Source organism: Magnolia sinica, chromosome 10 (genome assembly GCF_029962835.1).
Source record: "Magnolia sinica isolate HGM2019 chromosome 10, MsV1, whole genome shotgun sequence".
Taxonomy (NCBI): domain Eukaryota; kingdom Viridiplantae; phylum Streptophyta; class Magnoliopsida; order Magnoliales; family Magnoliaceae; genus Magnolia; species Magnolia sinica.
Genome location: NC_080582.1, coordinates 55898655 through 55925289, shown reverse-complemented (window position 1 = coordinate 55925289; position 26635 = coordinate 55898655). Strand labels below are relative to the sequence as shown.

Genomic DNA, 26635 nt, shown 5'->3' with positions numbered 1-26635 from the left:
TGAGTATGCAACTCCTGCTCAATAAGTCTACATATTAGTACGGTTCCTCTCTGAAAAATCACTGGGGTCTATTATACTCCAAACTAGATTACTACCCCATCGTGTGCAACAAGGTGAGTGGAAGAGACCTCAGTATCCGCCTGCCAATATCAGGCCTGACTTGTCAATAGCGGACCTATTCCTCGAGCTGGTCAAACTCAGCTTAGCTTTACCCCCTCCTCTCGGGCAGGTAAGGTCGCACCCCCTTCTAACCGACCATGACACAGTGAGAGACGTGACCTAACGGTATGTCTCTCATACGCTCATGCATCAACTCGGTCTAGACGATGGAGCAACCTTTGGAACCAAGAATATTTAGAGACTTTCACCTAGGGATATCTATAGCACTCCATGTAGAACAGATTTTCGGTATCTCATCTGGCCATCCACGATATGCCTGTGGAGGCTACGACCCTAATGTCGCTAGGGAGTACAGTAATCACAACACACAATGCAAGATGCATGAGTCACACAGTCCAATCATACATCAATCCTGTGCATACCGTACGCTCATGTGTGGCAACTCTGCCTATCAGGGAGTCGCATGAACAACCTGCCATATGCAATGACCAACCATATCTCATAATCAAATATGCAGATGATGCGTATGGGCATGTATCATGATGCTATGCTATCACATACTCAGAATCAGCCTCGATACTCGGAATCGGCCTCGACAATCGGAATCGACTTCGACAATCGGAATCGGCCTCGATACTCAGAATCGACAATCGGAATTGGCCTCGACAATCGGCCTGGACATACGGAATTGGTCTCGTCAATTGGACTTGGCATCGACAATCGAAATCAACGATCGAAATTGACAATCAGAATCGGCCTCGACTAACGGAATTGGCCTCATCAGTCGGACTCGGCATCGACAATCGGAATCGACGATCGAAATCGACAATCGGAATTGGCCTCGACTAACGGAATCAGCCTCGACAATCGGAATCGGTCTCGACACTCGGCCTTGACATATGAAATCGACCTCATCAATCGGACTCGGCCTCAACAATCGGAATCGACGATCGAAATCGACAATCGGAATCTACGTCGACAATCGGCCTCGACTAATGGAATCGACCACGTCAATCAGACTCGGGCTCGTCATTCGGACTCAGCCTCGACAATCAAAATCGACGATCGAAATCAGCCTTAACATACGGAATCGGCCTCGTCAATCGAACTTGGCCTCGACAATCGAAATCGACGATCGGAATTACCTTGACAATCGGCCTCGACTAACGGAATCGGCCCCGTCAATCGGACTTGGCCTTGATAATCGGAATCGGCCTCGACATACGGAATCGGCCTCGTCAATCGAACTAGGCCTTGACAATTGAAATCAACAATCGGAATCTGCCTCGACAATCCGCCTCGACTAACGGAATCGGCCCCGTCAATCGGACTCGGCCTTGACAATCTGAATCGACGATCGGAATTGACAATTAGAATCGTCCTCGACAATCGACCTTGATTAATGGAATTGGCCTCGTCATTCGAACTCGGCTTCGACAATCGGAATCGATGATCGAAATCGACAATCGGAATCAGCCATGACAATCGGCCTCGACTAATGGAATCGGCCTCGTCAATCGGACTCGGCCTTGACAATCAGAATCGACAATCGGAATCGACCTCGACAATCGGCCTTGATATAAGGAATTGGCCTTGTCAATCGGACTCGACCTCGACAATCGGAATTGACGATTGAAATCGGCCCCGGGAAGGTCACAATGTGGACATTTAACCATCATTGCCCATCAATGTGGACATTTAACCAAGATTGCTCCCAAGCAATGGTCCACATAGAGCCAAAGCTAAACATATAGTGGGCCCATGGCCTCACATGAAGGCCTAATACACATCGCAATGAGCCTTATACAAGGGCTACATACACATCACTATGGGCTGTATCACATGGACCTTGAATACATCACAATGGGCCTCACTCATAGGCTTATATACATCGAATGGGCCACGTCCCATGGGCCCCGAATACATCACAATAGGCCACAACCCATGGGCTTCAAACACACAATAGGTGGGCCTTACACATGGGCCTAATACAATCAAGTGAGCCTCATACCTGGGCCTCCAATATATCTCAATGGGTCTCAACACATGGGCCCTAAATACATCACAATGGGCCTCAACCCATGGGCCCCAAATATATCACAATGGGCCTCAACCCATGGGCCTCGAATACATCATATTGGGCCTTATACAAGGGCCTCATATACATCACATCGGGCCCTTCCAAGTGGGCCCCAAATACATTCAACGGGCCATATCAAATGGGCCACAACAACTACACCATTCATCCATCTACAGGGATCACTTTAGAGCATTTTCTAAATAATGAATCATATCAAAAGATCACCTGGACCATACCACAAATAACAATGGAGATAATAATTTTCCCCCGTTGAAAATTTCTAGGGCCTACCATAATGTTTATCTTCCATCTGACCTACTCATAAGGTCACAAAGACCTGAATTATGAGGAAAAACAAATTTCACATTGATCCAGAATGTCTGGAATACTAAAAAGGGTTTCAATGGTAGTCGTTCAACCCCCTACTGGTATTTACAGCGTGGTCCATCAGATAGACAGATTTGCCACATTTTTCTTGTCTCAAGCCTTAAGACAAGCTCACCAATTGGATGAACAGTTTGGATGTAACACATGACCCATGGTCAGGCCACTGCTGGCCCACCAGCAGATAGACAACCTGGATTTAAAACATATACATCAGTAGTGGGCCTCACATAAGATAGACAGTGTGGATGTAAGACAAATGAGCGGTGTGGATGTGAAACAGGTGGACGGCGGGGAATACACCACATAAATCATGTGGTTTCCACGGAACTTGTTGACGTTCGTCAGCTAACAGATGGACGATGATGATTAAAACGCATACGTCATGTGGTTTCCACATGTGGGGCCCACGCTCCAGGGCAGCATAGATAACACTTACATCAAGGTGGGTCCCACCCCACATGTGTGGTATGTGAGGGTGGGTCCCACGCGTCCATTGGAATGGATGGATGGTATATAGATACATACATTAAGTAGTGGACTGGACGGTGGGATAAAATACATTAAGGAGGTCCTTGCACAGCACCGTCCAGCAATGGATGGTGCAGGTGACACATACATCACGGCGGCCTGCACCCACAGCAGTGGACGGTGAGGATCTCATATGCTAGAGAGGTGGGTCCCATAAACTGCTGACATTAGCAACAGCTGCTGGTGCAGCAAAATAGATGCACAGCGTGGATGAAATCCACATCTCAGGTGGTTTACGTCCAAATGGACGGATGGCCTGGGTAAAACATCCGTACCATGTGGGTCCCACGTCCAACCACTAGACGGTTGGACACCACACATAAATCATGATGGGGTCCACATGTCAAGCTGATATTTGTGTCTTCCCTTCGTCCAAGCCCCACGTAGATGGACGGTGTGTATATAAAACACCAACATCACATAGGGTCCCACCATCCAGGGGTTTGGACGATGGTTGAAATACAAACATTATGGTGTTGTCCACACGTCCAGAGTTTGGACGGTGTGGATACCTCACATGCATCATGTGGGACCCACGTGTGTGGACAGCACACACATAACTCCAAAAATAGGCTTATGCCACTGTGAGTGGCGCAACCGTGTGGTGAGCATCCATCGTCCAGAGTTTGGATGGTGTTGATCTTACACGCTCATCGTGGTGGGGTCCATGGAACTTGCCGACGTCACGCACAGCAGCTGCGTGCTGTTGAGGTCCTCCAAATGGACAGTTTGTGTGTAACACTTACATCCTACAGCGCCCACAGGCTTGCTGGAGACATCCAGCAGCCAAGCGGGGGATGTAAACCAGCCAATCCAGCTCCATAGAGGTGGGTCCCACGGCAGCGTGGCCCACCTATTGGATAAAGCTAATATTTGGGTTTTTTCCTCCCCATCCAAGCTAACCCAAAAACATGCAACAAGGTGGCCCTGGATGGTTCAGCAAGACTGTCCCGCTAGTGGACAGTGTGGATATCACAGTTATCCATCAATGGTGGGCCATCAAATCAAGGAGAGAGAGAGAGAGAGAGAGAGAGAGAGAGAGAGAGGCGGGGGAGCTCCGCCACTATGAGCTCCCCTAGGTGGGCCATAATACAAAACATACAACAACATGGGTCCCGAATCATGTGGGCCCTAAATTAAAAATCACAATCTATTGCATTGAACACCCACCTTTGATCTTCTTAGACTTCTTCTTCCATCAACACATCTTAGAGCTCCAAGGGATGCATTTCAACAGTAGAGATGGTCTTTGGATGGTGGGATTGAGTGGTAGGGAGGTGGACCACACTAGCTTCTCTCCTTGGAAGCCATGGACGATTGCTTGGGAGCTTGGGAGGTGGATTGAGAAATGAGAGAGAAAGAAGTGATGTAAGGACAGAGAGGGATGGGTGTGAGTGATGGAGTGATGGGGAGTGAGTGATGGGTGATGGGTATGTACTTGACATATATGGGTGTGTAAGAGAAAGATTTGACTTTGGGGTTGCTCTTGTACTTGTCATGAGGTGATTGATGTGCACTTGATTGATGAGACATATTGTAGAGATTCTCTTGGATTTCGCAACGCGCGGTGTTTTCCTCGAACAAAACGCAGACCCACATCTCCTGGCCTAGGTATCACCTCGGCGTGCGAGCCGCGGTCGCAAGGGTATAAGTCTCTGGTCGTGTCGACTCTGGAACACGGGATATGACTTAGGATCGCGCGTAAACGTCCATTACAGGTCGCGGTTGCCGAAATTCGACCGGGAGGACCGCGGAAGCCTACAGAACAGTACGGTCTAGGATACGGGTCTTACATGAAACACATACATCATAGTGGGGCCCATAGAGTACCGACCGTCACCACCCGACTAGTGGCAGGGGAATAGCCAATTCGTTTCCGCCCGTTTCGCATTGACGTAAAAGAAAGAGGACAGGGATTGCGTCCTACCCGGTAATCTGTTCGGCAGGGCTCTGTGGGGCCCAACATGATGTAATTGTTTTATCCATGTCGTTCATTGCTTTCTCATATTATTTTAAGTTATGATCCTAAAAATGAAGCAGGTCCACAGCTCCAATGGACCACACCAAATGAAGCTGCAGTGATAATGACACCCATCGTTGAAACCTTTTTTAGGGCCAGCGTGATTTTTTTTTACCATCCAACCTATTCAAAAGGTCATGTAGACGTGGATGAAGTGAAAACACAAATATCAGATTGATTCGAAAATTCTTCATCTCCTAAGAAGATTTTAATGGTGGATGTTCAATTGCCAACTTGTGGTCCACTTGATCCCTGGACCTGACTCATTTTTTGGATCGTAACTTAAAATGATATGAGAAAAACGGATGGATGAGGTGGATTTATCAAAAAACTCCACAGTAAGTACTATCTAGGTTTGTAGGGCAGGACCTCCATGCGGAGGCTTTTTGTAGGAAATATACATGAGAGAGAGAGAGACGGTTTCACTGGTTTTGTTTCTCTACGCACCTATAAAATCTCACATTTCTCCCTATAAAATCTCACCATTCATTTGAAACTTTCGCCATCCGACTGCTAGCATAGTGCCAGCTCTCGACCATATGGAAGGTAACATACGGTCGAGCGTATAGTACCTTTATATATATATATGTTAAAAATAACTTAGAAAAAAAAGAGACTTTAAAATAGGATTGGACTCTTTAAAACTTAAAACATCAAGATAACTGTAACCTTTGTAGAATTGAAGGGTTGAAATATTTATTCCAAGAGTATTATTATCAGGCCGGCGCATCAGGAGCAGCCTTATCAAATAAATGATTAGGGTGATTAAAAGAAAAAATAAATCCATATGCTAGTGGCCCGATGCATCCGGACGCATTTGAGCAAACATCTCTTTAGACGTGTCACATAAAGATGGCTAAGAAAAATTTAAATAAAACAAAATGCCAAAGACGAAACATTAAGATTAAGGCAGTTTCTCTGCAACAGTTGTAGATGATAATTTCATTCAATTAGCTGTACATGGGGTACACTAGTATGTGTATGACATCCAAAATATCCACTGCGGTGAGTATCTGACACCCCAAAAATCAGGCAGATCCAATCAACTGGTAGGCCACACTGTTGAAATAATGGAGGGTTCATCTGATGATTGACCTTGCCTGATTTTTGGGCCCTCCCATTTTCAAGGTGTTGCAACCCTGATGGACGCATGGCACAGTGGGCCACTTACGCAGCTGGTTGCACAAAATTCCCATCTAACCGGCCTTTACTGGAATGGCCCAGTTCAAAATGGGACCTACATTTCTTTCATAAATGGTAAATAACTCATACCAAGGTAGCAATCCCCTTGAAGTCAACAACAGCATCACGTATCACGTGTAGCTTACGCTCTGGGGTGTTTTCTATCGTCCATTTATAATAAAGTAAGATGGTGCCAGCTTCGGCAGCGTATTAGATGCGGCCCCGGCTTCACCTAACACGGTGCGACCCTGACCATGGGCCCTACCTTAATATATTTCATTTATATCCACACCATCCATCTATTGGACTGGATCAGTTTATGGTATGAGACCAAAATTTATGCTGACACGAATTTTAGGTGGACCACACTATAAGAAAAATGTTGTTGAACGTTCACCATTAAAAGCTTCCTATGGCCCACCGTAATGTTTATTTTCCATCCAAACATTTCATAAGGTCAAAAAAACCTGGATGAAGGAAAAAATAATAATATTGGATTGCTCCAAAACTTTCGTGGTTCATTAGATGCTTTTAATGCTCAATAACCACTGTTTCCTATGATTGGGTCCACCTGATATTTTGATCTGCTTTATTTTTGGGCTCAAGATCTCAAATGCGCTAAAATGAGCTGGAAAAACTGATGGACGGAGTGGATATAAAATAACTCTATCAATATGGGGCCCACTTTCAGGGTCGCAGGGAGGCTGGTGCCATACCTAATCCGCTCCCGGCAACTTTCCCTTATCCGTCATTTCTTTGATTCATCGGTCGTGGCCTCTTACGGTGGTTCAAAGAAGATGTTTGTTCAGAAGCTTGCTAGGGATGGACACGAACCATCCCATCCATACATCAGGAGAGAAGATGAGAGACCCACGGATGCTTCTCATCCCTCGTCTCCCATCCCAGCCGTTGATCTTGAGCTGCTTTTCTCATCAAATGGCGATTCACAAGCTAGTGAGATGGAGAAGCTTAGATCTGCCCTACACTCGTGGGGATTCTTTCAGGTAACATACACATATGCACACTTTTTGTACCTCATGTGATTTGCTGGCCCCCACACGGATATGCCCGTTGTGTGAGCTGGGTCCAGTTGGGTAGGGCTGGGTTGATTGGGCCCAACCAATTTTTCGGGTCCTGCCCAAGCCCGGCCATTCTATGTGTGTTATTACCTACTTTTGCTGGGCGTCAGTAGGGTGAGGGTGGGCCCATCTTGGCGATGAGTGGCCATTCACTAAGTGGACCTCAAATTCATGTTTAGGCATAACCATACCATTCATTGGGCTGGGCCAAACTCAGTTACAAGTCCAACTCATATCATTTACAGGCCTGGACCATGGTTCCTTCTGGCTCATCTCAATGGAAAATGTTGTATTTTAAATTATTTAAAAATAATTTAGTGTTTCAAAATTTCCGTTGGGATGGGCCATGGCCTTGGCCATAGATGCGCATGTCCCCTGCGGATGTGTCTTTTCACTTAAGTCTGATTGGTTGCATCCTTTCATATTTTGTTTGGAAAATTTGTCTTTTTAATCCTAATAGTCACACCGTTTAAACCCAATTGTCACAACCCTTTTTCAAAGGGTGTCTCTACACCCTTAAGGGTGTCTTTTCAAAGTTTATAAATAGATTTCTACTTTTTGGTTTTAAGAAGCATTAAAAAAAGAAGGTTTTCTCTTTAAAAATGTGTTTAAGTATTTTCTAGTTCGGGTTAATACTACAAGTGGTTCGAGCCCGTGTACAGTGAGTGCACCGCTGGGACCGGGTCATAGTCGTTGTATCCTGGAGGTCGATTGCTTTAGAAACCTGTTGCACTTGGGACGTTGTCTAAGGGGAGCAAATTTGATTTCAAGCCGAGTGACTCACGTCACGCCTCGACTTCTATAAATCGATAAGTTTTCTATTTTCTCATTTCAATTTTAATTTTATTTTATATAAATAGTTTTTCAAACTTCATATCCCAACAATCTTGAAATCGAATATGTTTGAAAAATTATTTAAGAATTACGGTAGCATCTATCTGGTTAGAATAGCCCAAAATGAAACCACACCAACCCGATTTGTGAGCCATGGCCCATATAATCTAGAGTTGTCATATCCCACCAAATGGTTAGGATCTTGTAGATACGTGTTATGTAAGTTTTTTGGACTGCATGTACAAAATAATGTATAAAAGTGAACGTATGCACCGACTGAGAATGGTTAGAGAACTTTAGATCTTGATATCTATAAATGAGAATGGTTGGACTACGATCAAACATATGAGAGGCCTAGATTTTTGAGTAATTGGCCTGGTTCGTTATAACCCCCGTTAGCATAGAGTATGATCCTCAAGTTGTCAGATGAGTCGGGCTAAGGCCATCTTGGGTACTAGAGCTATGACCTACCTATGGTCTTTATGTCCCAAACACATGCCATTCTATCACACATGTAAAATCCAAGAAATCTATTTTTCCTAACTTTCGGATAATGTCATGCCCTGTTCACTCATTAGAAAGCATGCGTTTATTAGATTTTCTCAAAATCATGATATGACATTAAGGAGCCTTTGTCACGCCCTAAACTCAAAAAACGAGCTCACAGAATTTTCGATTGCCGAATCTAGTGCCAACAGCCTCCGTAGTACTCCATTCTCGGCTTCCAGGGCCCATACGCCAGGTTCCGATCCTAGGATCTTACAAGGAGGATTTTCAGTGTGATTTTTTTTTTTTTGTAAATAAAGGAGCATAACCATAAGTGTACCCAAATCACAAAGGCAACATCATCATCACATATCCACTAATATAAACAGTTGATTACAGTGCTGAAGGGGAAATACATATATCAATAATCAAAACTTCGGAAGAAAGCTGCATGCTCCAAGCTCAACGCTGCTGTGACCTAACGCCACTTGCACGCATCTATCGTGTATAAGCTTATAGAAAGCTTAGAGGGTGGTGTAAGTGTATGCATAAGGTAAGTGCCAAGTACACAAATATCAGAGTAAGCGAAAATACTGGTAAATTAAGTCATACAATATCAAAGTATGTAATACAGATCGACTATGCAAATGCAGAGTCATAGAGAGCCAAATATCAGATGTCGAGGATGCAATGTAATATACAATTTCTGACGAACCACGATTACATCAGCCTCATCTAGGCCATATAAATGCAAAAACATAACAACCCAAATGCCATATGCCGCGTACGTAATACGATATGCAGATCCTAACAAGTCCATAATACCATCAACCTTATTCAGGATATGCAATACAGAAGCATAATAAACCAAATGCTATGGGCTGAGGATGCAATGCAATATGCGGTGGGAATGAAATAACCAAGCGGATATGTGAAGACGGGATGATAGTACGTAGTATCGCAAGCTGTGAGGTTCATCACAAGGGACTTCTATCCAAACTGGCCCATACTTGATTTGGATAGCTGAACACAATGTAGTAAACTCCTTATCTCAGATTAGTCGTGTACCCAACCGAAATCATGGCCATTGCGAGGGTACACATAATGATCTAGTTGCGCACCACCAGCTCGAGTGGATAGTGAATGAATGAATGAATGAAATGCTGAGTACGTAACTCCTACTCAGTAAATCCACATATCAGTATTGTACTTCTCTGGGATCATTACCGAGGTCTAGTATACTCTACTCCACCTGCCGCCTCATCAAGCACACAACTGGGTAAGTAGAAGAGACATCACTATCCGCCTACCAATATCGACCTGGCTCGTCAATAGCGGACCCATTTATGAGCTTGTCAGACCCAGCCTAACATTGCCTACTTCCTCAGGCGGTTAAGGCTACACTCTCTTCCAACCGATCACGACACAGTGAGAAGCGCGACCTCCTAGTATTCGACACTCGATGCTCCTGCATCCACTCAGTCTAGACATTGGAGCGTCCCTAGTACCAAGGAGTTTAGGGACTTTCACCCACGGACACATTAGATGCCCGTACGCTAGAACCAAACATTTCCGGTGTCCCAACTGGCCATCCACGATATACCTGTGGAGGCCATGGCCCTGATGTCGCTAGGGCGTACAGTGATCATACCACAAAAGGAGTCATGCATCAAATACCTGTGCATAATCATACTATCCAGTCATGCATCAAACTTGCACATACTGTGCGCTCATGTGGGGCCACTCCGTCTCACAAGGAGTCCCATAATAAACCAGCCCAACGGCACATGCTGTGATCAGTCACTCCTCATAACAAGTATACATATGATGTGTATGAGCATGTATCATGATGTAATAAGGTACATAGGCATGATTATCTGATAAGATAGACAACAAAAATCCACAATTGACCTTCAACGGCATATCACATACCAAGAATATAAACTAAACAACATGCTCCCCCTACAACTATAAGAGTCCATGCAGCATGTCCCGCGTTTTACTAACATTAGCCTTCCAAGGTACTGATATATCATATATTCCAAGATGGGGTCCATTGAAAGGACGACGGATCTTGTCCATACATCGAGATAGGCTCTATATAGTGGATATACGAAACCTGATACCATATATTCTTCCATCTACAGAAATGGGTGATGTACTCATCCTACAAACAATGGATGGCTTAGATGACATACTAACGTCAAGGATGGACCTCACACTCATCCCAAGAGGGGTAACTGGACGGTGTGGATGATACATACATAGTATCGAAGTCCTAGCAATCAGTTATGAGAGTAGAACACATCTCACGAGGCGAGTCAAGCGGGTGTACAAGAGGATGAATCTAAGTACAACAAGTGGGTTTCCTCACCCCCTCTATCATGTAATAAGTAGGCTTCACTATGGGGGCCTGATATGAATATAAGGTGGGCTTTGGTGGGGTCCATACATCTAGGACTATATGTCCATCCGAATGATCTGGGTAGCCCACTCAACGTCTAAGTGGGCCTCAGGTTTGGTCTCTAAACTTGGGCAAATACATGTACCTAAGTGGGTCACATTTCCAATAGGAGGCTAAATAATGGGGGGCCCAACGGTTTGGGTTAACCTACTAAGGCTAAATAGGTAATACTAAGGGGGCCCAATAGATGAGAATGAGCCTAACAAAGGGCTGTAGGGAGGTTTACAATGTGGATATTTAACCACTATGGACATTTAACCATCGTTACTCCCTAGAGATTGGCCCATTTAGAGCCTATCTTATAATGGGGGCCCATGGCCTTATACTAGCTAGGAAATGGATGGACATCATAGATACTATTATATACATGATGGTGGGTTCACATATTGCAATGGCCTTACCACATAGGCCTCTCACATATTACATTGGGCCTCACCATATGGTTAATAGGTTTTCTTAACTCTTGGTTAATAGGTTTATCGGGTGGGCCATAGATATATCTATCAAGGCTAAATCTGAAATTGTGGGGTTTCACTCGAATGCATAAACTACTTAATGCATCAAATCCAAGTTTAGTCAATATATATTTGATGAATAGGTTGACATAAAATTGAAGATTCACACTAAGGAAACTTTATGTTGAATGTTATGGATCAATATGCATATGTTTTATGTTGACAGGTAGGTCTTTGAGACAAGGTGTCTAGAATTAAATTGATTGCATGTTTTAATGATCAAATTGGTCGCTATTAAATGAATGGTCAGAAAGAAAATGGTCAATGGTCTAAATTCAACAAATGACTATTAGATCAATGGAATTTTCAAACTGAACTCTATACATATTGGAGGCCAAGTTTTGTGTAAGTTTATTTATAATATTTTACTTTTTATTATTAGTAGACTTCCGCACTTGTAGGGGGCCATGTTTAATGAACAAATCATCGGTCAATATGTTTGATCATAGATTGAGAGGTCCTAACTATTTAGGATATTAGACCTTTTTCTTCATATTCAGCCAATAAAATTCCATTGATTGTATTGAATTGTAATAATTAATCGATAAACTGGCCAACCTTTCATGTGTCAGGAAACATGTGATAACATGATAATGTTACAATATGATTACATGAAGGTTATACTCTATTTTGGTTGTCATATGCTAGCCTCTTTGTACTGTAGATACAATAAGTTTGTTTGACTTTACCACCAGTTGGTTGAATGGTGGGCTAGTGAAGTTGGTTGAATGGTAAGAGTATATTCAGGGCTAAGAAAATTGGTTGTATTCAGAGCCAATGATACGAAAACTATTATAATAAAAGTGATGCTCAGTATCTGTTGCATGATGGAGTCGTAATTGTTGACTTTGTGACTTTAGAAATGAGGTTGGTATGCGTTGGCTTGAGATATGAATATTCAAAGAGGATGCGACTGACTATCAAAGACTTAACTAAGGATCAAAAGGAGGAATCCGCCTAACTAAAGGCTCGTTTCCATGTAGCTAGTTGATGAAGCAATAGCTTATCAAGGTGATGATCCATAGCTAGTCCGAAAGGATGATCAGCCATATTGGGAGTAAGACATAACCTAACTCCTATAGAAGGTAATAATGGTTAATTTTTTGTAATAGGCGAAAGTCTGACGGATCAATGCCTAGTGGAGGTAAAAGGCCTACGGGTCATAAATCCTCTGACCAAATGACTATTTAAAATATTAGTCAATGGTACATCGAAGGGAATGAGGCTGAGCCTAATATATGAATTACCAATGTTGGCAACCCAACCTATACAGGTAGAGATCTTATACGATAGGTTCAATGGGTAAACAACAAGGCATGAGATAGACGATTGAACTGATATAAATGAGCCCCATTCTTTGGTGTACAGTGCGAGCAACAATAAAGAAGGGAATGGGGCTGAGCCTAATATATGAGCTACCAGTGTTGGCAACCCAACCTATACAAGTAGAGATCTTATGCGATAGGTTCAATGGGTAAACAACAAGACACGAGGTAGATGATTGAACTGATATAAATGAGCCCCTTTTATGGTGTAAAGTGCGAGCAACAATGAAAAAAGATGGGTTTTTGAACTCTTAATGAATCTATAATCAAATATTTGGTGGTGTATCCAATTGCTGCGTACACTTAATGGAATTCACATATATGGGTATGGAGGTGGAGGCTGCTTCCTATGAGAATCTAGGCAAATTCTCTATAGCACTCATGAAATTCAGGTAATGGTGCATGGCCGAAACGCACCGAACCGTAGAATCACTCGTAGCGAAAAAGTTGTGTGAGTGTCATGTACTTGCAATATATATTAAAAGGAATTAAGTTCAAACTTTATCACTTGATTCCTATAGACTTGTCATGCTTATTCTAATGTCGATTCAAGTTTATGGTGACACCGACACTATTACACAACTCTTCCATCTTAACTTGAAATGTCAAAAATTTTGAAACATGTGGGGGATTGTCGTATTTTAAGTTATTTTAAAATAATTTAGTGTTTCAAAATATCCATTGGGACGGGCCATAGCCTTGGCCATAGTTGCGCATGTGTCCTACGGATGTGTCTTTTCACTTAAGTCTGAAAGGTTGCATCCTTTCATCTTTTGTTTTGAAAGTTGTCTTTTTAATCATAATAGTCACACCAATTAGGTTTAAACCGAATAGTCACAACCCTTTTTCAAAGGGTGTCTCTACACCCTTAAGGGTGTCTTTTCAGAGTCTATAAATAGACTTCTACTTTTTGGTTTTAAGAAGCATTAAAAAAAATAAGGTTTTCTCTTAAAAAATATGTTTGAGTATTTTATAGTTCAGATTAAGACTACAAGTGGTTCGAGCCCGTGTACAGTGAGTGCACCGTTGGAACCGGGTCATAATCATTGTATACTGGAGATCGATTGCTCTGGAAACCTGTTGCACTTGGGACGTTGTTCAAGGGGAGTAAATTCGATTTCAAGCCGAGTGACTCACGTCATGCCTCGACTTCTATAAACTGATAAGTTTTCTATTTTCTCATTTTAATTTTAATTTTATTTTATCTAAATAGTTTTTCAAAGTCCATATCCCAACAGAAAATGTGGTAAAAACTCTGCCTAGGTCTAGGCAGCCTTATATTAATTGGGCCACAGGCCGTGGTGCCATATAGGCCGTCCATCCAAGCTAGGTTCCATAGCTAACCATGCTACGTAGTTCCGATGAGAACATGTAGCCAGAGATATGTAAGATCTGCATGGCTAGCCAGGCAAAGGCCTAACCACGGGCCGGCTTTGCAGAAATAGGCCTATTGGATGGGATGCGTATTGGGTAGTGAAGCCCACACCATCTCTATCGATGGTGAAATGATGTGGCGAGTTTTGATTGGCCAACCGTAATGGGCCTATAGATTTTTTTTTTGTTTTTTGTTTTTGTTTTTAAGTTTTGAGTCGAGTACAAGGGAAACGGATTGGCTAGTGACGTTGCCATCATCCGGGTGGCTAGTGGTTGGTGCTTGTGGGCCTCACCATGATGTATGTGTTTTATCCACGCTGTCCATCCATTTTTAAAGAAAAATTTATGGCTTGATCCCAAAAATGAGATAGATCTAAATATCAGGTGGAACACACCATGGGAAAACAATAGTGATTAAATGTCCCCCAAGAAGTTTTTAATGGTGGGCGTTCAATCAAACACTGTGCGGTCCACCTAAGATTTGGATCAACCTCATTTTTGGGCTCATACCATAAAATGATCTGTAAGAATGAGTGGATGGCATGGGTGAAACGCATACATCATGGTGGAGCCCACAGAGCACTGACCACTAGCTAGTGGCTAGTGGCAGGCTGAGTAGCCAATTCGTTTCTAAGTATGAGCAAGGCTGTCTGACAGAATGTACAGCCTGCATAGGATTGGCCAATCAAAACTTGCCACATCTTTTCACCACTGCTGGAGGTGTGGTGTGGGCTACAATACCAATCTGCCTCCTATTGGATGGCCCCAAGAGCTCTATTAAATAGACCTTGAGGTGTATTTTTTTTTTGTTAGCTTGTTACTACACCCACTGTCAGTTCACACTTCACTGTTAGTCACCTCACTAGGGAATTGATACCAAGACCTCAATGTTGAAACAAGGTATCTTTCACTCAGTCTACCACTTGAGCTATGGATCAGGGTGTCCTCGAGGCATGTCGAGCTGTCTGACTTTTGAGCCATGAACCATCCATGTCATTCCTACAGTCCGAATCTTCCGCCATCTGCCGTGATCATTCATGTTCGCATAATATCCCTTTATCTATTTATTCATCTAATCTAAGGAAATTCATTAAGCATGGTTCATTATCATGGGAGCCATAGGCTAAACTATTGGATCACCAAACCATTGTCCTACATGTATGAAGTGGGTGCGGAGAAGTTCCCTATTATCTACTGAGGGGCTGTTTGATGAGTAGGGAGTTCATGAAAAAAGAAAGGAATTGGTAATTGTTATTTAGTGATTATTGTTGGAGAACGGCAAGCTTCAATCACACAATTAAGTTCAAACACAAACGAACTGAATTTTACTTGGAAAAACCCTTGTGGGATAAAAACCACGACACAAAGTGACAGTAATGCACTATGAAAGCATAAAATTAGAAGAGGTAGATATTACCCATTTAAACAAGCCTCAAATTTTCCTCACAAGCTAAGATATGCCCTTGAAACCCTAGGAATGAATTTAGAAAGCCCAAAACACCTATCTTTTCTATTCAAATCCCGATTACACCCAATATCTATAGCATAACATTGTATCACAATCGAAATCGGAAACAAATCCCGCATGCAATTCTGCGAGCGCGCTCGATCGGACTTCAATGGCATTGATGATTTGTTGATAGCATCGAACACCTTCGATGGCATCGAGTAAAACACCAAAATGTTCCAACAATAAAATATGAATTTTTCATATTTTTCCAATGGCATCGAGCATCTGTTAATGGCATTGACATCCGCTCGATGGCATGTGTCGATGACATCGACAGACCCTGTTGTTTTTAGATTTGAGACATCAGTAACAATCTCCATCATATCTTCAATCTTCATAACTCCTTTTTCTCATCTCTAATTACACCTTGCATCATAGCTCCACCATCGCTTCTTGTGCACACTCCATCTTCCTTTTACACATTCACCAAGCTCAAAGAAGTTGTATAGAACTTGAACTTATCTATGGGAACTACCCTAGTGGGCATGTCAACCGGATTCACACTCGTATGTATTTTCTCTAGAGTCACGCCTTCTTCCTCAAGTACCTGTCAGATAAAATGGCGACGCACATTAATATGTTTACTATGTGAGTGATAAACATAATTTTTAGCCAAATTGATCACATTTTTACTGTCGCAATTAACCTGCATGGCCTCCTGCTGAAGCCTTAATTGATTTATCATTCCTCTGGACCAAACACCTTCCTTAAATGCTTTTGTCACCTTCATGTATTGAGCTTCGGTTGTGGAAAGAGCCACCACAGATTGAAGATTCGACATCCAACTGATTGCTCTACTCGCTAGTACAAATGATTAATTGGAAATCGACCTTCCATTGTCCCCACTGCCCGTGTAATCAGAATCTATATAGCCTACTAACTTGGTCCCTGATTTCTCAAAAGATAAGATGTAGTCCTGCATATCTTGAATGTATCGAAGTAGCCATTTCACTACTTCTCAGTGTTACTTGCTAGGGTTAGACATGTATCTGTTAATAACACCTACCGCATGTGAAATATCCACTCTAGTACAGACCATGACATATATCAAGTTTCCAACTATGCATGAATAAGGCACGCGAGATATATCCTGTTTTTCCTCATATGTTTTTAGACACTGGTATAAAGATAGCTTGAAGTGAGCTGTGTGAGGAACGCTAAACAGCTTTGCCTTGTCCATCCCATACTTCATTAATACATTCTCAAGGTATTCAACTTGAGATAACCATAACTTGCTCCTCTTCCTGTCTTTGTATATATCAATGCCAAGAACTCTCTTTGTAGTCCCTGTATCTTTCATCTTGAATGTCCTAGATAACCGAATATTTAGTAAGTTGATCTTAGACATGCTATGACTGGCGATAAGCGTGTTATCAACGTATAAAACTAAGATAATAAATCACTTGGTGTCATGTAATACATACAGTGATCATATTCACTCATGGTAAACCTTTTAGTCACCATAAAAGAATCAAACTTCTTATACCACTGCTTAACCGACTGTTTTAGGCCGTACAATAACCTCTTCAATATGTAAACCTTGTTCTATGACCCTTGTATTTTGTAACATTCTGCTTGCTTCATGTAGATCTGCTCTTCCAATTCTCCATCAAGAAAGACAGTCTTCACATCTATCTGCTCCAACTCGAGATCATATTGGGCAGCCAACGCCAACACGAATCTGATAGATACTTGCCTCACCACAGGCGCGAAGATCTAAGTGAAGTCGACACATTCTCTCTAAGCATATCACTTCGCTACTACCTTTGTCTTGTACCTATCATGTTTCTTCTTAAAGATCTACATGCACTTGATTGCTTTACGACCGACGGGAAGCTCCACCAACTCCCACATCTCATTCTTGTACAAGGAGTTCATCTCATCATCATCATTGCTTTTCACTTTTCGGCATTCGGCTCAACAAGAGTAGACGGATCTCCCTCATATGTAATGAGGGAAAATGTGATATTTAAGTCATCCCTCTATCTCACCGGTAACCTGTGATCTTGTGGTGGATTCCTTCTCACAGGTGGTTGCTCCACCTGCTCCTGTACCTCTGTCTGCATCTCTATATTTACATGTATCTCATCTCTATCTAATCGAACATCCACAACCAACTTTTCTGGTTCTTTGTGCACATCTTTATGAAACAAGGATCCTTCGTCAAATTTGATGTCATGAATAAGGATGATTTTCTGTGTGACCCAATCATACAACTTGTACCCATTCACACCACCACCATAGTCGACAAAGATGTACTCTTTAGCCATTTGGTCAACTTGTCTCTCTCAACTGATGGCACATGAGTATAAGCATTGCAACCAAATACATGCAGTCTCGAGTAGTCTACCCGCTAATCACTCCACACTTCCTCTAGAATTTTGCAATCGATGGCTGTACAAGGGGACCGATTCACTAAGTAGCAAGCCATGTTAACACCTCAGTCCACAATTCCTTGCCCAACCCAGCATTACTGATCAAGCACCAGGCCCTTCCCAGAAGAGTCCAATTAATCCGCTCAGCTACACCGTTTTGCTTTGGTGTGTGGCGCATTATGTTGTGCCTCACGATCCCTTTATATTTATAATACCGATTGAATTCTCCAAAAGTGAATCCCCCACCATTATCTGTCCTCAAAACTTTCACCTTTCACCCTAATTGTTTTTCCACCATCGCCTTCTACTGTTTGAAGTTGGTGAAAACATCGGACTTATTTTTCATAAAATAAACCCACGCTTTCATGGAATAGTCGTCAATGAATGTGATAAACCATGACGACCTTCTACTAGAAATTACGCGTACCGACCGCCACACATCAGAATGCATATAGTCAAGAACACCCTTACAAACATGTTTACCAAACTTAAAAGATAACATTTATTGTTTACCATATATATAATGCTCGCATATACTAAAATTAATACTTTTAAAAAATGAAATTAAATAATAGTTAGAAAGTACCTTCATACTCTACTCGTTCATGTGGCCCAAGCATTTATGCCACATACGTGCAGACGTGGAATCCGCTATAGACATTGCAGCTCCACCTAATGAAGTGCTCTCGATCACCCTATAAAGATTTTCCTTCCGCTGTGGTTTCATGACTATGAGTGCCCCCCTTTGAAACTTTAAGGACACAATCAAACCTGATAAATTTGAACCCAAGCACCTTGAGTGCTCCTAGATGCGCTCAAATCAGGCTCTTACGCAAATCAGGAACATGTCTCACCTCAGTCAAGATGCTTTTCATGCTATCAAACATTTTAATGCACACTGATCCAACAACAACTATTTTACATGCATTATCATTGCCCATAAAGACCTAACCACCATCACACTCACTGTAATTGGTGAACCAACTCCGATGAGGGGTCATGTGGTACGAATCTCCCGCATCCAAAATCCATTTTTCCTCGAAGTACTCAGATCTTGATGCGGTAAGCATATCACTACCATTCATCTCTTCACTAGATTTTGTTGTGTTGGCTTGCTCAGAAGAACCCTCTGAATTCTCTTTTCTTGTCTTAAGATTTGTGCAATCATTCTTTATGTTCCTTGATATCCCACAATTCTAGCACTTCAACTTGCCCTTGCCCTTGCCCTTGTATTTGGACCTCAATCGAGAAGATCTATTGTCCCGCTTAAAACTCTGCCCCCTTGTAACCGGTGCATCTGCAGAGGCATCCACGTCACCTCTTTTCTTTTTCTTCACCTTCGATTGAAAAGCTGAGATAACGGTTTCGACGTTAATGGTTAATTTACTAGTGCAGAACGAGTCCTTGAACGAACCATATGAAGCTGGGAGAGAATTCAATAGGATGCATGCCTGATCCTCGTCTTTCATCGTTTCATCCATATATGACAATTTACAAATCAACTTGTCGAAGTTACTAATATGGGCCTCAACAGCAGGCCCCTCCTCCACCATCTTCAGATTGAACAACTGAATATTCTTTTTTTTTTTGGGTTAGCTTGTTAGTACACAACACTGTCAGCTCACACATCATTGTTAGCCACCCCCACTAGGGAATTGATGCCAAGACCTCAGTGTTGAAACGAGGTATCTTTCACTCTGTCTACCACTTGAGTTATGGATCATATTCAAGTACAAGCTATTCTCATAAGATTTCTTCGTATAGATGTTCTCTAATTTTGCCCATGTACTAGCTGCAATTTTCTCTCTCATGACATTATAGAGTACCTCATCTGTTAAGCTCAATTAGATAGAGGTTATTACTTTCTTATCTATCTTGTTCCATTCATCATCTGTCATAGATTCCAATTGCTTTTTAAGGAAAGCATTTTCCAATCCTTGTTGAACTAGGAGACCAGTCATCTTAACTTTCTATAGTTCAAAAATATTTTCTTTAGAATATTTTTCTGCATTAAACTTTGGATTAGATGCCATTGATATGATGCTTTCAAATTCAATCTGCATCTGAATTGGCTAGGTTCGTTGTAATGACGTGAGAAAGCTTGCTCTCCTTGTTCATCTTATTTGGGCATATCTTTCCTTTTTTTTTTTTTTCTTCTTAACCTTTTTAGCAATCTTAGGCGTTTCTAGAATCCAAGCCTCTTGGCATCGACAATGCAAGCAGTGGAATCAACGATTTGGATTAATCAAATGGTCATAAGGTGAGGCCCATAGAGATGTGGCAAGTACAGTTACTATTTACGCTTGAAGAGTGTCATGTCAGTAATGGATTTCCTTCTCTCCCAATGGAGAGAGGTGTGGTAGCTATGGAAACGGTGATAGAATTTGATGATGGGAAATGTTTTCAACTATAATTACAACTTTATATACTAGAAAACGCAATCCCCTTTTCACTCGTTAAATTTTGATAGCGATAACTCCACCGTATAGTTGGTGAGACAGAGCAAAAGATTGTGATTATTCATGTTCCCAACAAAGCTTTAATCTAGAAAACAACGGTATAACCAAGTACACTTCAACCTTCCCCTTTTTCGGTGGTAAACAAATAACCACTTCAATCTAGCCGTCAAATTGAATTTAAATGTTAAAGGCATATGCTAGACTGATACGTCCATGTACCGTTCAATTTTCATCTTAATTAGATTTTTATATTTTTATATCTGGAGAGTCAAAAGTTGTGACAAATTTTGCAGCCTTTCAATAAAGATGTGATTGTTATTAATCCAACTGTCGGGTTTGACTAAAAATTTTATGTTCATATAGTAGGCATATACTATCACTTGCATACAAAATTTCACATTGATAAAAAATGTATATTAGAAAATATATGGAGCATAATATTTGATCCAGATTTTACATGTTGTTGGTAAAAAAATAAAGTAAAATTCTGGAATTGAGTTGAAATTTTAACCACATCCATAGAGAAAATATTCAAACTATAGTTAAAATGTCACACCGATCTCACATGGGATCTCCAAGACAATAGGAAGAAGCTTATAAAACCATATCAATTGATCATAAATCTTGACGTATATTATAGCAACATGTACTTTAATCAAACCACATGAAAAAAATACATGTTTAATATTAATCAAAACAAGAGAGCTTTGATGTATATTTTTCAAAAAAAAAAAAAAAGAAAAAAAGAAAAGAAAAGAAAAAAAAAAAGAAAAAAAGAAAAAAGAGCTTTTGGTTTATAATGGTTGCAAGAACTCATTTTCCCATATGGAAAGTTGAGAAGGAACGTTGAGCCTTATCAACAAAATCAATCAGAAAACTAGTTAATTAGGTGTATGCACCTTATAATTGGATGCAAAGGTGTGAATTCTAACCCTTGTTTTTTCTTTTTGTTAATGCATACAAAAATCTAGATATACTCTGATGCCACTTTGAAAGCGTTTGCACATAACAAAAGAGAAACAATACAAATCGCATGTACTTCTAGGTGGATGAATTAACATAAACTTAAAATTGACCTTAGCTTTTATGGAAAATAGAAGACGAATTATGCTTGCTCTTTCTTCCTTATCTCAAACTGATTACTTTTGGATTTCTATTATATGTGCCAAGGAAGCTTTCCTAGGGCATTGAATTATATGGGGCTTCCAAGGTTGCTCTCATATATTTATAGAATTGTAAGTCTTTGCCATGAAGCTTTTCCTCGTCAGAGAGGACTCTCTGTAACAATCCTTGTGGGTTACTTAAACCACAAGCAACAATTACAATATACTTAACCGTACAAGAACTTCAACCAAGTCAAACTCATTTAAGTATGGATGTTTTCACATGTACATCACATGGATGTAAGCGATCATCCTATATCATGCTATCACACACACACACACACACGCACACACATATATATCCTTTTATTAATTGTCTTAAGGTCCACTATCCTAGGCCCACTATATCCCACAATAACGATTGATAATCTAAAAAACAAATTTAAACCATTAATTTTATAAAAACAATGCATATGATGATCTTGAAATTAATTATTTAAGCAAAACAATTTTCACAACTAGCTTGGCCAACCATGTTGATCAATTATTTCGATTCCTTATATAAGACTAAACCTATAAGGGCCATTGATCCCTATTGAGAATCCTAATTCCGATGGGAACGTGATTGGCCACCAAATCCACCACAATTTATCTAAGAGGCTCACATATTGGTGAATCAAATGCTCAGTAAGACTTTAGGTCCTCTCAAGTCTCAAGATAAGCAACCAAGCATAGGAAATGCAAGCTAATATCAAATAGTTATGCCCAACTTTAACTTCCTAGGTTAGTCAATGTGCACACATGCACACACTTACATGTGTGGGGACAATGTTTCACGCTAAAGATTTTCCATATGCACAACATTCGCACCATGTATAGTGGCCCATAGATTAAGCCAACCCGAGTTATCTGCTGGCCATAACAATATTTTAGGTGCATGAGAACCAAATAGGTTAGTCCTCAAATGTATTTCATATCGAACTGGTCCTTCATTCACTAGGGATATAGAGACCTTGATGAAGTTTCCCAACGAATCCATTTCAATCTTATCCATTCCATGTATACAAAATACAATGAGCGATAAACAAAGCATTAACGAAACAAATATATAATTCATTGGACTAAATGTGAGAGATGATTAAGGCAAGTGATCACTATCCAAGGTCGCCCACTTTGGAGTGAAAGCCCTGGATCAAGTCCCTCTATAGGGGTTTTGGTAGACATTAAGGACTTGTTGAAGGCTAATTGATGATTATTGGGGTGCATTTTCAACCATGGGACAAAAAAGGCTTTGTCAAGAAGATGGGAATGCCTTGGTAAATACAAGAGAAAATGAGCCGAAAGTGATACAACGACTAAGGCCAAAATTACCTCTTGAAAATCCTTGTGTCCACAGTGATCACCAGCTTAATGGTAGTGACCCTTAATAACCACCGGTTGCTACTCTCCAATCAGGTTGATGTATACAGTTGTTACCCTTTTCTAATCATTCAATCTCTAGACTCTTCTTCTAGAACTCATGGTCAATCGATGAATTTCCAATAGATTTTGTTCTTGGGCTATGGTTTGGATACATTGCCAAAGTGAACCATCAATTGTTTGTGGTGCTGGTACATTTATTAAATGATATTTGACGACATCTATAGCTTTTAAAATTTATTTAAGTTTCAAATATTGATCTCATAAGCTCCTACAAAATAATGAATTGGGGTTTGGGCTTTCAGGCAATTGGTCATGGAATTCCAAGTTCTTTGATTGATGATGTGGGTAAAATAACAAGAGAATTCTTTCATCTTTCAACAGAGGAGAGAAAAAGATACTCTAAAGCAGTTTACGGTGACGGAAATTCGATTGATGAAATTGCTTCAGAAGGAAAAATCATTGATTGGTGTGACCACCTTTACTTCTTGGTACTACCAGAAGATGAGAGGGAGTTATCCTGTTGGCCTGAAAATCCAAGCTCTCTCAGGTATTTTTCTTACTTTTATCCTTACAAGATCAATGGAGAATGTACTGACAATTAGAATCCTATTGTTGAAAGATTTCCAAGAAATGCTAAGGCGTGCAAGGATAGATTGATGAGGCAATTTTTGTCATGTTTGCTAACTTGGCACGAGTGTTAGATTGGATTTGTTCTTCAGGTGGAGATCCCACGGAAATGCACTGGACCAAAAGTCAAGCCAGTCCACCAAGGATGACCAACAATCTATATTTGTTTGTACATGTTGGGTTGGCTTGATTTTTTATTTTTTATTTGGATCAGGACATGTTCATGGTGGGGCTCACCTTATGAGTGACCTGAATCTTGCACAAGCGTGTGAATCTGGTACTTGTGTTACAGACTCCTCGTCAGTCTCTCCTTAACAGAAATTCATCTTATGATTTCAAATCAAGTAGTGTTTTACTAGAAGTATTGGGGGGGGGGGGTGGCGCCGGACGGAATAAGAGAATTCATGGTTAGTGCACTTCAGGAGGACCCAGTTCATCATGTGCACTCCTGTGTTTTCGTTTGGAGGGCCCCACTGATGTGTGCCAATTGGGCACGCTTCATTTGCATACAATGATATCATTCACTGGCAATGAACAATGATTCACAGAGGAGACATGGAGAGTATGACAATCTATTCACATGCACACAGTCATTGCCGATATCACACTCAGCTCAATTCAAACCATCGAAATCATTGGACCATTATCAATGGGGCATGGCTTCAAAACCAGGTTGATTAGATCACCACCACTTCCATTTTATGAAAAAAAAAAAAATTGTTGAATTTGGAATGTAGACTTTCCAATTTCCTTTCAACCGTTCATACAGTCACAAATCCATTCACTGTACAAATCTCATGACCCATCTCTTGTGGGTGCCTCTGGTTTTGATGGTTCGGACTAAGTTATAAGCATGATACATGTACAATGGCTATGTACAAAGCCCATGGACGAAGCATGATACTCTGCTGCTGCATCAAGCAACTCCTGTAGATTGCATGTTTTTAAGTTTCTGTTCGTCATGTTACATGATGTTGTCTTAAAGGTTAGTTTGGTTATTTGTTCCATTCAAGAGTAGTTTAGCCATTGTGATAATTGTATTTGTATATACATACCTTTTTCTCTCTTCGGTGAAGTCAAAGAAGATTATAATTCTCTCATCAACCCTTATTGCAAGTTCCATGCATTAAAATGCAAGTTTGGTAAACTATCCCATGTATTTTGTGCAATTTATCTGAAATTGCACTCGCCAACAGTTTAAAGACAGCGGCCCACCTTCTCATTAGAATTCAATCTTGGATTAGACAGTGATTACACTCGACAACATCTATCTGTTGGCACACGAGATTAGTTTTGCAGTCCAACAGATTCTCTTTCCTTGCTTTTGGCCTTCTCTTTGCAGACCTATCAAGTGCGACCTTCCCGCTTTTCTTTTTAATGATTAATGCATATTACTTGAATTTACCAAAAGAAAGAAATGTTTTAGGGAAATCATGAATGAATACACAAAGAAGATAAAGGCAGTGATTGAAGTAATCCTTAAAGCCATTGCGAAGTTGTTGGATTTGGAAGAGGACTACTTCATAAAGCAGTTTGGGGACAAGGCTACAACATTTGCAAGGTTTAACTACTACCCGCGTTGTTCGCGGCCTGATCTTGTTCTTGGTATCAAATCGCATTCGGATGGAAGCGGAATCACCATTCTTTTGCCGGATCAAATGGTGGATGGTCTTGAGGTCCTCAAGGATGGTCAATGGGTCAAGGTTCATGCCATTCCCTATGCTCTCGTCGTCAACATAGGCGACCAAATGGAGGTGTTCTCTTTTTTCATGTACGACTATTTATCATTGCTAATGATCACCTAATCACTTGCTGATGGTGGAAGACAAGTCAGTTTGGTGGGCCCCATTATCTGATTGAAGGTTCATCATGATCAGAGAGTACAGATTATATTATCTATATCCCTGTGAAATAGCATCCTAATCAATGAAGCAACTATGCTTGCATTTGCTCAATCTTAATTCAAGAAGGAAACAATCAGTGATGGGCTTCTTTGTTCATGGTTTCTGTTTGCAGATAATGAGCAATGGAATTTTCAAGAGCCCAGTGCATCGAGCGGTGACAAATTCAGAGAAGGAGAGGATCTCTTTGGCCATGTTCTTAGCAGCCGAAGCAGAGAAAGAGTTAGGGCCTGCGGAACAATTGATTGATGAGGATAATGGGAGGCCGAGATTGTACAAGAAGTTGAAGGTGAAAGAATATCTTGAAGTCTTCTCCCGAAACTTTACACAAGGGAAGAGATCGATCGATTGGGCCAAAGTTTGAAAATATTCAAAGTATGTGGTGTAATGCATTTGTTTGAGGAGAATGTTTGTTTCAGCTGTGACATGTAAGATGCCATGAGCATTTTGAAGAGGACTAGGTACTCCAATTTCTTCTTGTTAACAAAAAGGTTTTTTTTTTTTTTTTTCCATCACAGACGATACATGCCAGTACTGTCAGGTCTGTGCACGAATTCCTCTTTCAGTTACGATGGACACCCTGTTGTCAGAGAAGTGATGTCTTCACATCATCAACGCCTGGCTCGACTGATCAAGGGCCTGACTCAACCAGTCAAGGGTCCACTTGACCGGTCGAGGCCCGCTCGACTCGAAGTCCAGATGCTATTGATTTTGCTATTCCGTGTTGCTCGACCAATCGAGGGGTTTGCTCGACCAGTTGAGCGTTTGCTCGACCGGTCGAGGCCCTCCTTCGACTAGTCAAGGGTTACATAAATTGTGTGCGGACTGCGTAAATTTGAGGTGG

General features: G+C 41.2%; 1 protein-coding gene across 1 annotated transcript; it reads left to right on the top strand.

The window, feature by feature from the left end:
- The first annotated feature begins 6976 nt into the window (after positions 1 to 6976).
- On the top strand, positions 6977 to 26295 carry LOC131258397 (jasmonate-induced oxygenase 4-like). Its single transcript, XM_058259711.1, has 4 exons — positions 6977 to 7321; positions 23566 to 23810; positions 25317 to 25644; positions 25907 to 26295. Exons 1-4 carry the CDS (start codon positions 6992 to 6994, stop codon positions 26153 to 26155), a joined length of 1152 nt encoding a protein of 383 aa, XP_058115694.1. The 5' UTR covers positions 6977 to 6991; the 3' UTR covers positions 26156 to 26295.
- Positions 26296 to 26635: the final 340 nt, after the last annotated feature.